Genomic DNA, 13,342 nt, shown 5'->3' with positions numbered 1-13,342 from the left:
AATCACAATTTTTCACAGGGGCTATATGGAGAAAGACTATGTAATCCAGGACATTGTTAGTGTCCAAATAGTACTGAATGTTGTGGCTGAGCTTCTCAATGGTTTGCCTGGCTTTAAGTTTGGTACAAAACTATGATCTGATGAGCAAAGGGTGAGGAGAAAAAAGGATATATAAAAGAGATGGACAGCATGGGAGGAGCAGGATATGGAGGGTTGCAATGATAATATAGTATGCATTGAATCCCATAAATACAGCAGAAACAGTGAAAAAAATTGTCAATAAAAGGGCTGAGGCCAGACTAATTCAGGAAGCAAAACTGAAAATGTGGGAAAAAGAGAAAGCATGGATGAAGGAATGCACCAAAGAAGTAAACAATTACAGGGAGGAAGCAGTAGTGAATTTCCTATTTAAGAATGGACTGGTGGTGAAAGAAGCATCTTTCTGACTGCGCGTTTATATAGTAATAGCCAGAACTAAACAGACAAGGTCAATAAAATGAAATGATATACAAGCAGAAAAAATATTGTTATGGAAAAGCAGACTATATTACAGAGAATCGAAGATTTAGGGGGCAATTCCAGTAGATAAAATATCAAGTTCATTGAAATACTAGTGAATGCATCCTCCAAAGGAACTATATATTAGACATATTTTGACATTTTTAGTGCACATATTGCATTACTTCCTGGAATACGCTTAACAAGATCTTTCAGTAGATTTAGTACATCATGTTTATCAGTTTAGTGTCTTTCAGAATTGCTAAGTCTATTCAGCTTTTCAAAAGAACAAGTCTGTACATTTACTTGATCAGTGATCAGTGATGATAAAAGCAAAAGCAGAAACCATTAATATTTCTTAGAAGCAACATGTGCATAACACACAATGGACAGCCCACTCAGTGTCAGCTGGCGCACTGCCATCAAACAAAGAAATATGAGAAGGCAGAGAAAAAATAATTATAGATCTAGATGGACTAGCTAAGAAATGGGGGGTGTAATTTATCAGAATTTGCCTGCATCCTCTCGGCCCCAACTCTTTTTTACTGTTCTGAGTATACTGTAACTTTTTGGTGTACAAAAACTATGTCTAAAATAAAATACCTGAGGAAGTGTGCTGTGCAGCAAATAATGACTTAACATGCATTTCTATGTTAATCATGATAAAAACTGATTCTCATGGACTTTATGAGTTTCAGACAAGTCTGACTAAATCACTTGCTCAAAGTCACTCAAATGGAGGGGAAGGCAATCAAACCCCAGATCACAGCACATAGCATTAATCCTCTGCCTCCAGCTGCCTGCCACTGTCATTTAACTCTTAGCCTTTTAGGTCTGTCAAATATAGTGCACTACAAAAAACAACGTGTGCCAATTAATGTGATAGTGTTCTTGCACTACCATTCCCTGATCTTCTAGTGAGATGATTATGTTAATGTTAAAAGTGTATAAACAAAATACAAGCAGAGGTAACCACATTTATCCTTGCAGCATGGCTATAAAGATACATTTGAGGTTAAATTCAGACACAATTAAGATTTTGTCGGACTGCGTCTAAAGACTTATGAAGATCTTTCTGAAGCTTATTCAAAGCCCAGTAGACAACAACTACCTTACTAGATTGTTAAAAAGAGAGTTAACTAATCTGAGATTAGTTGCTTCTGCCCTCATTACCCCTTAAGATTTGAATTTGACTGCTGGCTGTTTAACGTTATGGCCATGTCTTCATCACTTGAGACATAATCCTCAATTTTCTTAGATTAGGTTGTATTTTGGTAATGTTTCCGCTAATATGCCCTAATCTTGCTACAAGATTTCTTCTAGAGATGAGCTTGAAATGTTTTATTGCTCCAGATCAGTCAATCTATTTGAGGTGTTATAGGTGAAGAAAAGGGAGAATATATCTTTGAAACTTAGATATGTTCATTTAACTGTTTATATAATGGTGCCTCCTTTTGCCTTATGTCAGGTGTATGGATACACTTTTTTCACCAAGGGTATAGAGAGTCTGGGGCCAGTTACACACAGCAGTGTCAGCATAAAAAGATTGTAGGCCACAATGTACCTATCCCTGGGTTGTTGTTAGGAGACTTTATTTTGATTTGAGATGCTACAGTTTTCCCTTCTGGTTTCAAAAGAGTAAAACGGTATGGCTCTCTGTGTCAGTAAAACATACTTCATCTGAATATTATAGCTGAGCATTTTTAAAGCCTGGGTTATTCGCACAATAGATTTTATCCTGTTGTTAAAGTTGTTTTTATAATCCTGGACTAAAGACGTAATGTGCCCTTTTATTAAAACTGGAGTTTGCTGTTGTGTTGCCTTGGAAAAGGACTGCTCTGTTTACTTAAGAGAGTTTAAAAGCTGCTGACCAGCACAAGTTGTATGGATTAATTAGATTTATTCCTGTCACTCTGGTAAGTTTTTTTCCAGAGACAGGCTGTGAGACAACTTCAAAATTTTCATACTCTTCTTCTAAGAAATTAACGAAACAAGCCCCTGAATTAATTCTGGACAGCTAATAACCCAGAAATACAAACTGTAGCTTTTCCAGTTGTCTATTTATTTATTTATTTATTTAATTTAATTTAATTTTATTTTATTTTACATTTGTTGACTGGGAGTGTTTGGCTGAGCTATTGCCCTTTTTCAGTGGAGGCCCAGGGAGAAAAACTCCAAAGATATATGCAATGCAATAAAAATAGCAATACAGATACATTTCAATAAAAATAGCAATAGAGAATTTTGGTAGTTAAGATACGTAAGCTTCATACATGTATATTGTTGACAGATAAAACAGTTGTTGTTCTTCTTTTGGCTTTTCTCAGTTAGGGGTCGCCACAGCTGAACTTCGGTCCTCTAATGTTTGGCAGTATATTTTTTTACGGGTGCCGAGGTGCCAGCTCGACGCCCAACCTTCAGCGAAGGCACGCCCATTCTACGCATGTCTTTCAAATGCCAGTCGACTGCGGAGAGGACATGCAGACTCCACACAGAAGGCGCTCCAGCCGAGAATCGAATGGGAAAACCTCTTGCTGTGAGGCAACAATGCTACTGCTGCATCACCGCGGCTATTGACAGATAAAACAGTACTATAAACAAAAAGGAGAATGTTAAAATAGTATAATAAATTGTATGTTTTGGTTTAAAAAGTGAGTTGAGTAAATATAAGGTTTTGTGTGCAGAGTAGCAGAAACTTAAAAGGTTACATAAGAATTTCAGGGAGCAGAGTATAGAAGAAGCTTTGGAGGTTGCATAGGAAGCATAGGATGAGGTAGTTAATGATAAGTTTTAGTAAGTTTGACTGTACTATAAAAGGTAGGTAATAATCAGGGAGGGTGAGTACAATGGCAGGACCAGTATTTTTTAAAGTAGTCTTTGGTCTTTACTCACTGAATGCCACTTCAGGCATTGATCAACTGTGAAATGATACATATGGTGTCTAACCATGTAGCATATTATACCAGTTCCCCTTCTTGTCATTGACTGATGCCAAAATCATCTTGAATGGTGGACCTCAGAAGCTCCATAACTTCTAAGGCTGTTGTAACCTTTGTGGCAAGATTCTGTTTTGCTTTAGATAGCTCCTTTTCCAATCTAAAGTCCATCTTTTGGCTATTTCCGCTTGGCAGCTTATCAGATATCACTACCTTGAGTGCTACCTAACTGTAAGTACTTACATCTAGTATCTGGACTTTATAATTGGGCTGCGAGAGTCTGATAAAGATTAAATCAAATGCTTCAGTGGCATGATTAAGGAAAAGCTAGCCTTTGATTTGCAACTTTTGTCCATCACTGAAACCTCACCCTCTAAACCTTCATAATTTACTACACTTGTGAACTACTGAAGCATATTTCTATTTCGGATGGCATCTACTAACAACCCATTGGGCTTTCATGGTATTTTATTTTATGTTATTTATTTATATTTGATTACCTGGTGGGTGGAGCGATCCTAGGACCCTTTTATTGACGACCCAGGTACAGTGGCAAACAGAATAAAAGATTTGAATCTGAAATTTTATCATGAAGCTTATTATTGTAGCATTGATTGTTATATGTGATATCAAACTGCAAATGTTAACACAAAATGGGATACAGCTGTTGAAGGAATTTATACAACATTTTAGCCACTATCCAGAGTTAAAATGCAAGGAAACGTGAAGGCTCTTACATACATACTAATAGGAAAAAGTATTTCATATCAATGCCTGTGTAATATTGAATATTTCAATAAGGTGTACATTAATATTGTTTAAACAGTGCAGCAATGGATTGTAGCAACTTCGGAGAGGAAGAATTATGGTTGCCTTTAACTAAAGCAAAAACAAGAGCCTTTTAGGTCTGCAAAGATGGTGTTTCTTTGTAGAGTATAGAAGGCAGATGTTTCCATATTATAGACATTTTTTCTTTTATCATTGATGGCCTGAATGAACTTGGGTCTTTGGAATGAGATTGAATTATCTCCGGTTTGATTCTCGGCTAGAGTGCCTTCTGTGTAGAGACTTAATGTCCTCCCTGCATTCATGTGGGTTTTCTCCATGTTACAAAGACATGTGTTTTTCCCCAGGTCTCTGCTGAAAATTGGCTTTGCTCCATGTCAGACTTTTCCGATAAACAAATGTTAAATAAATAAATAAAATAAATAAACTGCATCTGAAAACCAGCTAACTTTAAGCACCATAAAGACAGTTGTATTGCTGTTTCAAACCTTGGGAAGACTTAGCTGCAGTTACTTACTTACTATGTCAGATTCAACAACCTGAGCTGACCCTCTAATATCCACAAAGACACAATGCAACTTCTTTTGACCTTCTCTATGCTTCTCCGTCAACACCCTCAGAGCAAACATCGCATCTGTAGTGCTCTTTCCCAGCATGAAACTATACTGCTGCTCACTAATCATCACCTCCCTTTTTAACCTAGCTTCCACTATTCTTTCCCATAACGTCATACTGTGACTGATCAGTTTTATCCCTCTGTAGTTTCTGCAGCAATCTGGTTAAAAACTGCACTCTCATCTCTCCTAAATACCTCCTTGCTTCAACAGGTATGCCATCTGGACCAACAGCCTTTCCATGCTTGATCCTGTTCATAGCTGTCCTTACTTCCTCCTTGCTAATCCATTGCACTTTCTGATTCACTATCCCCACATCATCCAACTCTCTCTCTCTCTCTCTCTCTCTCTCTCATTTTCTTCATTCTTCAGCCCCTCAAAGTACTCTTTCCATTTGCTCAACATACTCTTCTCGATCGTATGTTTCCCTCATTATCCTTTATCACCCTAACCTGATGCACATCTTTCCCAGCCCAGTCCCTCTGTCTAGCCAATCAGTACTGGTCCTTTTCTCCATCCTTAGTATCCAGCCTTTCATACAGCTCTCCATATGCCTTATCCTAAGCCTTCGCTACCTCTCTCTTCACCATAAGCCTTATCCCCATATACTCCTGTCTACTTTCTTCGTCTCTTTGACAGTCCCAATTCTTCTTCCCCAACCTCTTTTTCTGTATACTCTCCTGTACTTCCACATTCCCCCACCAGGTCTCTTTGTCCTCCATCCTTTGTCCAGATGTCACACCAAGCACCTTTCTAGCTGTCTACTGTACTTACCCAACTCTTTGGTATTCTTCATTGCCACCCAGTGCCTGTCTTAACTCTTCCCTGAGCTCCACCTCACAATCATCCTTTTTCAACTTCCACCATTTGATCCTTGGCACTGCCCTCACTCTCCTCCTCCTCCTCTTCTTGAACACCATCCTACAGACCACCATCCCATGCTGCCTAACTACACTTTCCCCACTTTACAGTCTACAATCTCCTTCAGACTGCCCCTCCTGCATAGAATATAATCCACCTATATGCATCTTCCTGCACTCTTGTATGTGACCATATGCGCCTCCCTCTTCTTAAAATATGTATTCATCACAACCATGTCCATCCTTTTCACAAAATCCTCTCCCATCTGACCTTTTGCTTTCCTCTGCTCAACACCATACCTGACCATCACTTCCTCATCCCCTCTGTTCCCTTCATCAACATGCTCATTGAAATCCACTCTAATGACCACTCTCTCACACTTGAGTACATTCACCACTTCATTCAACTCACTCCAAAATTTTTCTTTCTCATCCATCGCATAGCCAATTTATGGAGCATATGCGCTAACAACATTCATCAACACATCATCAATTTCCAGCATAAACATCACTGTGTCCAACACTCTTTTCACCTGAAAACACTCTTGGCATACTGTTCCTTCAGGATACCCCCCTACCCCATTTCTCCACCCATCCACACTATGACAGAAGAATTTCAACCCACCTCCGATATACCTGGCCTTACTCCCCTTCCATCTGGTCTCTTGCATGCCAATATATCAGCCTTTCTTCTCTCCATCATATCAGCTAGCTTTCTCCCTATACCAGTCATACTGCCAACATTAATAATGGACACATAAATTCTGAAAATCTAGAACATTTGTTATATAACCTTTCTTCCAAATATATTCTAAATAGAAAACTAAGTAGTAATGAACTACAATTGTTAAATAAAGGATTACATTTTATTTCTTTTTTCTATATCTGAACAGTAGCTGATGTTAGGTGTTAAGTTCTTCTAGAAAAAAATAATCTTGATCGATAGCGTCCATATTAGTGGTGATCATATGGTGTTTAGATTCAGGAAATCTCACTTTTGTCTACCTCAAAATAAGTCTGTTTCCAATTTTGAAAAAAAAATAAAACTATGCTCAAGGAATTTCATTTTAATTACAGAAATAATGGAAGGAGTGTGATAATTTAACAGCCATAGAAAGACACAGTTTGATAGCATTATAAAATAATAAAACTATAATACAGCAGCAGAAAAAGGAGCAATAATGTTAAATTAAATCCTTTGGATTGTAATCAGGAAGTATACTCACAACTACAGGATGGCAGATTTTACCAACACTTGATAATAGACCCCACTGCTCATTTTAAAAAGAGATACTGATACTCTCTTTATAGGTTCATAGGCGTTTAATAGGCTAATGACCACAAGGGTCTTTTTACGCCTAGCCATGCAGTCCAAATGTCTGACATGTTTTGATACCCTAGATAAATGTAAGCAGGGACTTGGGAAATGAGACATTTACAAGGAGGGGTCTGGAAGATGAACCATTTACAGGATGACTGTGTCCATTAGAGACATAGGTGCCAAATCAGGGATGAAGTTCCTGTTCTCCATCCAGTTGTTCAAGTTACACTTGAATTGGATTAGGGAGGAACTCTGCTTCACACGGATGGGCAGCCTGTTCCTCGATGAGGTAGTCACTTTAGCACTGTTCCCCTCCCTCAGTATTCAGAATAGATACTCTGCTATTCTGAAATGATTGTGTGTGTGTGTGTGTGTGTGTGTGTGTGTGTGTGTGTGTGTGTGTGTGTGTGTGTGTGTGTGTGTGTGTGTGTGTGTGTGTGTGTGTGTGTGTGTGTGTGTGTGTGTGTGTGTGTGTGTCTGTGTGTGTGTGTGTCTATGTGGATCCCTATCACATTATCAAAAGACCAAAACACCAAAATTTAAAAGATTGGGACAAAAACAACGAAACCCGAAAATCACAAATGTTAACGAATTTGAAGCGCATAACTTCGAAAAATCATCTGTGAAAGCTATGTAGTACTTCCTTTTGTGAAAGCAGGAAGCAGTTCAGTGGAGATAATGGTACAATGAGGATCGGGAAATTCACCCTTTTCCCCACTGTAGTGCATTCTTAGAGATGGTATATATTAGTTGCAAGGGGTGTGGGGGGGAGCAGCCCCCCAAATGGGGGTGCAGGGGGGGCTTGCCCTCCTGCTAGAGCTTTAAAAAAGGTTGTATTGAAGGTAAATAATTGTGCTCCCTTTCAGCGATTGCCTGTTGAAAACTGTTCTGTGTTTGCCATACTAGTTGCCATAAATTACAGGTTAGTTTAAAGGGACAAACGTGTATTTCTGCTAGGTGGTTTTGTATGGAGCAGAGTATTGATGTAAGTCTTGCTTTGGTGTTGTTCGTTTAGGTTGTGTGCACATTCATGAGTTTCATTGTTTTCATCCAGATCTTTTAAATTTCAGTGTTTTGGTCTTTTGATAAAAAAAAATTTTTATATATATATATATATATATATATATATATATATATATATATATATATATATATATTGTACATCTTTTTTTTTTTTTACTCTGGGAGAAGACTGGTTTTCTGATCTTTACAGAGTAGGTTTATTTGTGCTAAACTGGAAATATCTCCTTATTGTAACTGTTAGATTTTTAATTCTGAGTGCTGGAATTATAAAAAAAAAAAAAAAAAAAAACAGCAAAACTAAAGTAGAACAGTGAAGGCTGTTAGTCACTCTTCACCTTTGAAATTACTTTTTGCAGGGGCAAGCTGTCCTGGCCCCATGGTGTATTGAGAAGTCTGCATCTCTTATACCACCCTTACTCGTATATATTAACTCCAAGTTTACCATATCACAGAAAGAAAAATCAAGACAAAGTAATGATGAACTGAGTTAGTCATTACAATTTGACCAGAGATCATTGGAATTAATACTTCCTATAAATTCCTGACTCACAATTGAAGGCGCACATGAAAGTGGACTAACTGTCCACCCAGAAGGACCTTAATATGCTGCAAACTGTGAGTTATGTAGCATGCTTTCTAATTTGTGCACACAATAATAGGTTAGTTAATATATGAGATGAAAAGATTTTTCTCTTTATTAGTTTAGTGAGTGAATTAAACTAGGTCAATGAGATGCTGTTGTTGACTCGGACTTTATTGACGTCACATGGTTTTAGCGTGCTGGAGTATGAGAAGGTTTACATACAACTGCAACTGCAGTAAGCTACAGCAGCATTTTATTTTCATTTTTTTTATTCTTTTTGAATGATGTTTTTCACTTCTTCCATCTGAATTTTGTATAATTGTACTTTCTAAGAAAATTGGTAAAAATTCGTAATTCTAAAAAAGTTATTTTTGGTAATATATATTGGACCTCCTAACTGCATACTTGTTCAAACACTAGTTTTCCAGTAGTAACAAGGTTGTTTTAGGAATAGTTCATTTACTTCCCTAATGAATGACTGAAGCAAAATCACAGATAAAATGGTTTCCCACTCATAGCTGACTGACAATATACTATCCCTACAGCCCACCTGCAAAATTAAAATAAGTGTTTTTACTGTCTACTTGCAATCCCGTGTGGGATACAAGCTTCCATATCCAGCTAACTATTACTAAGTCCGTGGTCATACAACATAGGGAAAGTTGAAGATCCCCATTAAACTGCACAGTATTTTTACACAAATGGTGACTGTAACGGCTAAGTAACCTTCCAGCTATGATAAAATGTAACTTTGTCTAGTCGTGCAGATAAACCTGATCAACTAGTCCTTGATCCCATGCAGGAAACCTGATCAACTAGTCCTTGATCCCATGCAGGAAACCTGATCAACTAGTCCTTGATCCCATGCAGGAAACCTGATCAACTAGTCCTTGATCCCATGCAGGAAACCTGATCAACTAGTCCTTGATCCCATGCAGGAAACCTGATCAACTAGTCCTTGATCCCATGCAGGAAACCTGATCAACTAGTCCTTGATCCCATGTAGGAAACCTGATCAACTAGTCCTTGATCCCATGTAGGAAACCTGATGCATCTTTGCCACTGAACTAACAAGCTATGGTGAAACAAAAATTAAACAGAGCATCCTTACCTTGAGATTGGTCTTCTTGACTAGCAAGAGGTTCATCAGTCTCAAATTTGCAAAGAAACCAGCCAGCGACTGAGCATGCCTGGACTGTAACATGTGCTTTTCCACACGTAGGTTTCGCATGATTATTTTTCAGAAAAGAATGGTTCAATACGAGATTCAATTGAAAACTTCCGTTTTGTAAAAAAGTTTGTGAAAGGCATGCTGGTGATAGTAGAAGTGTTGAATTTGTCTCTCCAGAATCACCAGTCGAACACATATCTGTACATGATATTGACATTGTATTGTTTCCTGTAACAAAATTAAAGGAGTATATTCGATTAAATTTGAAAAAAATATGAATGTGTATGCAGATATTAAAAGAACATAACGACACACACATGCCCTTACAAAAAATATTTGCAGTATAACTCAGTACTGTCATTAAAAATAGCCAATCAATTAGAACGTACATATATGCTTAGCCGTTCTCGTTACTGTTGCTGTTGCACTATTACCTTCCATCGCTCGTATCTTGTATAGTAACACTGTATTTCCTTGATTTTGCTTTTGGATTTTGGTTACACAGTTGTTTTGCTGAATTTGACTTAAGCTGCTTATTATCTTTCAGGTTTCATAATTTCTTAAACATTATCTAATGCTACTGTATTTATAATATTTGTAAATCAATGCTGTATTATTTATATCTTATTTGTAAATGTTTATCATTGGTACGTAATGCTGGAAAGGATCTTTAGGCCAGTCAACCTACGTAGTTAGGAACTTCAACTTCAATTTCAATTTTATTTAACACAAAACACCTTAACATCAGTAAATATTTCACATAACACTGAAAGAGATGTATAAAAGCATAATTACAAGTATGGTATTAAATGGATGTTACGGCAGCTGTTATCATCCCGTCCCATCTTATGCCAATTCAAAAAAGTAAATTTTAAAGGCCCCCTCTAAAGCTGCACAACTTTGGACACTCCTGAAGCCACCATAGCAGCAGATATGGAGTTAGATAATAAAATAGCTAATTTGCAGATTTGGAGTTAGATAAGAAAATAGCTAATAGCCTGATGACTCAAGATGTATTTTTAGAACTCCCAGCAGCCCCTCGGAGGAAGTGCAAAACTCAAGGAGGGTGGAAGAGCATGACTAGGTGAAAAGGACACAGGTCATGATGCACAGATACATTAACACTAAGATCAAACAAATAGTTTTATACTTAACAGGTAGCCGATAAAGGCTGTGCTCAACAGGGTTGGTATGTTGGTAGTAGGATGTACCAGTTAATAACATTGTAGCTGAGCTCTGCACCATCTGTAAGCAGTCAAAGTGTTAGGAATTCCCAAATAGAGGCCATTGCAGTAGTCTTAACTTTAAAGAGACTAGGCATGGATGACAACTAGGAGGTCACCTTGCGTTAACAGGTGATAAATCCTAGACATGTTTCAGCAATAAAAAAAATCAGGATTTCACTATGGCTGAAACCTGGTGTCAAAATATCAGTCTTAAATCCTATGTGACACCTACTGTAGGTTGCAAACCTTATCTAAAATACAAAGCTTGAATTTGTAGATAAAGTCTGTAATGTAGGTCTAGCCATACAAGATAGTATGAAACCATTGTATAGAAAACTAAGCAGATGGGAGGGGTGGGTGGGTGGAAAATTCCCTCAAAGATACATGAACTGAGAAAGCATCAGTTGTGGAGGTGCTTAGTTTCAACCGGTTATGGATAAGCTAAAAATGTACGGCATCTGGATTATTAGTCAAAGAATGCACTCTCACCATATCATCCTGAGGGAAAGGAGAGGCAGATTTGAGTGTCAGCAGCAGTATGCTAGACACCTCTTCCTTAATAGATCTCCCAATGGAAGCAAATATGCCATGAACAATAAAGGGCTTAAGATAGAGTGTTGTAGTACTCCATGTGTGAGATGGTATGTGGAAGAGGCACTAGTCCTCAAACAGACTTTTAGGGAGCAGTCAGAGAGACAAGAAACCAGAGATACTGCTATAAGTTTGTAACCACCATATCAGAGTGCCATGGTCCATGTTTCAAATGCTGCTGACAGAATAGGTTGCTGATCTTTAGCCAACAGAAGTTCATTGACAGCCCACACTAGGGCTGTTTCAGTGCTATGGTGAGTGAAAAACATCTGACTGAAAAGGATCCATGACTCCAATAATTACAAGATAACTCGCAAGTTACTTATGAATTAACCTTCACCAAAAAGGAGAGATTAGAGATTGGGCAGTAGTTGTCAAAATTATTATAATTCAAGGAAGGTTTCTTAAGTGTGGGAATAACTGTAGTGTTTTCAAAACAAAAGGAAAAAATAACATCCCTTAATGAGGAAACAGTGATCTGATAGATCACTGGTACAAGAACACTGAGGCTGGTCAATACCAGCCTTGGCAGACGAATATCAAGCCCACAAGCTGCTGGTCACAGACCACAATGGTGATCTCATAATAATCAAGAACGTTAAACATCATTCAAAAAGTTGGAAGAAAGGTTGGAGTAACTATAGTTAAATATATGGGGAAAAGGCAGATGTGAGAGTGGTATTCATGTCAATAAAAAATTGAGCAGCGCACTCACATTGTGAGGAAGTTAATGTTCTTCCAATGGTAAAGCAAACTGGAACTCGTAGCCTCTCCACCTCCCACAAGATTGCTGTTGTTCAATTAATTGCTAAAGAGATCTCCTTGGACAGGAAACTGGTATTCTTATGAGAAATCTCTGACTGGCAGATGCCTTAAGGTTCATCCAAGTAAATTCGGTCAGTTCACAGACCTGAATGATGTGAAATAAATAAAAAAAAAAATAAATAAATAAATATATATGTGTTTTGGGTCTATATTAGATCAGCGAACGCTGATTGATCGAACTTATGTAAGAGAAAGCTTACAATCTCGAACTGTCAGATCAGCGATTTTTTTCCTAGGGAAAAAAATCGCTGATCCAAAACACATACACACAACACAAGCACACCCAACAAACAACAATCCACGCACATATACCTAAAATCTGACACCTAACCCTACACTAAACGATACACACACCACTAACTATCCACTTACCTTAACCCAAACCCTAACCCTAAGGTCCATCACTATCGCACACTCACCTCACCCGCTCCCTAACCCACCCTAGCCCTCACATCCACACAATCGCACACATACCTAACCCGCGTCCTAACCCTAACTCACCTAACCCGCCTAACACTCACATCCACACAATCGCACACTTACCTGAATCCGACCCGTAACTTTCCACCACAGCACTGAAAATACCGAAGCAACAGAAACGGACAACCAAATTCTTTCCCTAGGAAAAAAAATTGGGTTTCTGTTGCTTCGATATTTTAATCAGCGTTTGCTTTTTTAAGCGTTCGTTGATCTAATATAGACCCATGTGTTTTTAAATGTTATGGCACCGTCTTTGAAGAATATAAAATGGATTGTGTTTTGAAGCTTTATAACTAAAACTTCTGCAAAAGAGCTTAAATGGGACATGACCTTCATGTGAGAACATCACTATTATCTCATTTTTGTGGTATGATAAGGTATCTTTATGTACTGACATAAGCTTTGCCTGCTTGTTTAACTGGTGTTGC

General features: G+C 38.0%; 1 protein-coding gene across 1 annotated transcript in view; it reads right to left on the bottom strand.

Moving 5' to 3' along the window:
- Positions 1-10,014, bottom strand: part of LOC122794496 — a 613,529-nt gene extending 603,515 nt beyond the window's left edge. The window contains exon 1 of the mRNA XM_044062941.1: positions 9,733-10,014. Within this exon, the coding sequence (XP_043918876.1) occupies positions 9,733-10,009 (277 nt within the window). The 5' untranslated portion in view covers positions 10,010-10,014. The remainder of the gene's footprint in view (positions 1-9,732) is intronic.
- Positions 10,015-13,342: the final 3,328 nt, after the last annotated feature.

This window comes from Protopterus annectens, chromosome 2.part1 (assembly GCF_019279795.1).
Source record: "Protopterus annectens isolate FY-2018-M chromosome 2.part1, PAN1.0, whole genome shotgun sequence".
Lineage (NCBI taxonomy): Eukaryota > Metazoa > Chordata > Ceratodontiformes > Protopteridae > Protopterus > Protopterus annectens.
Note: the sequence above shows the minus strand (reverse complement) of the source record. Positions and strands in the feature narration are given on the sequence as shown.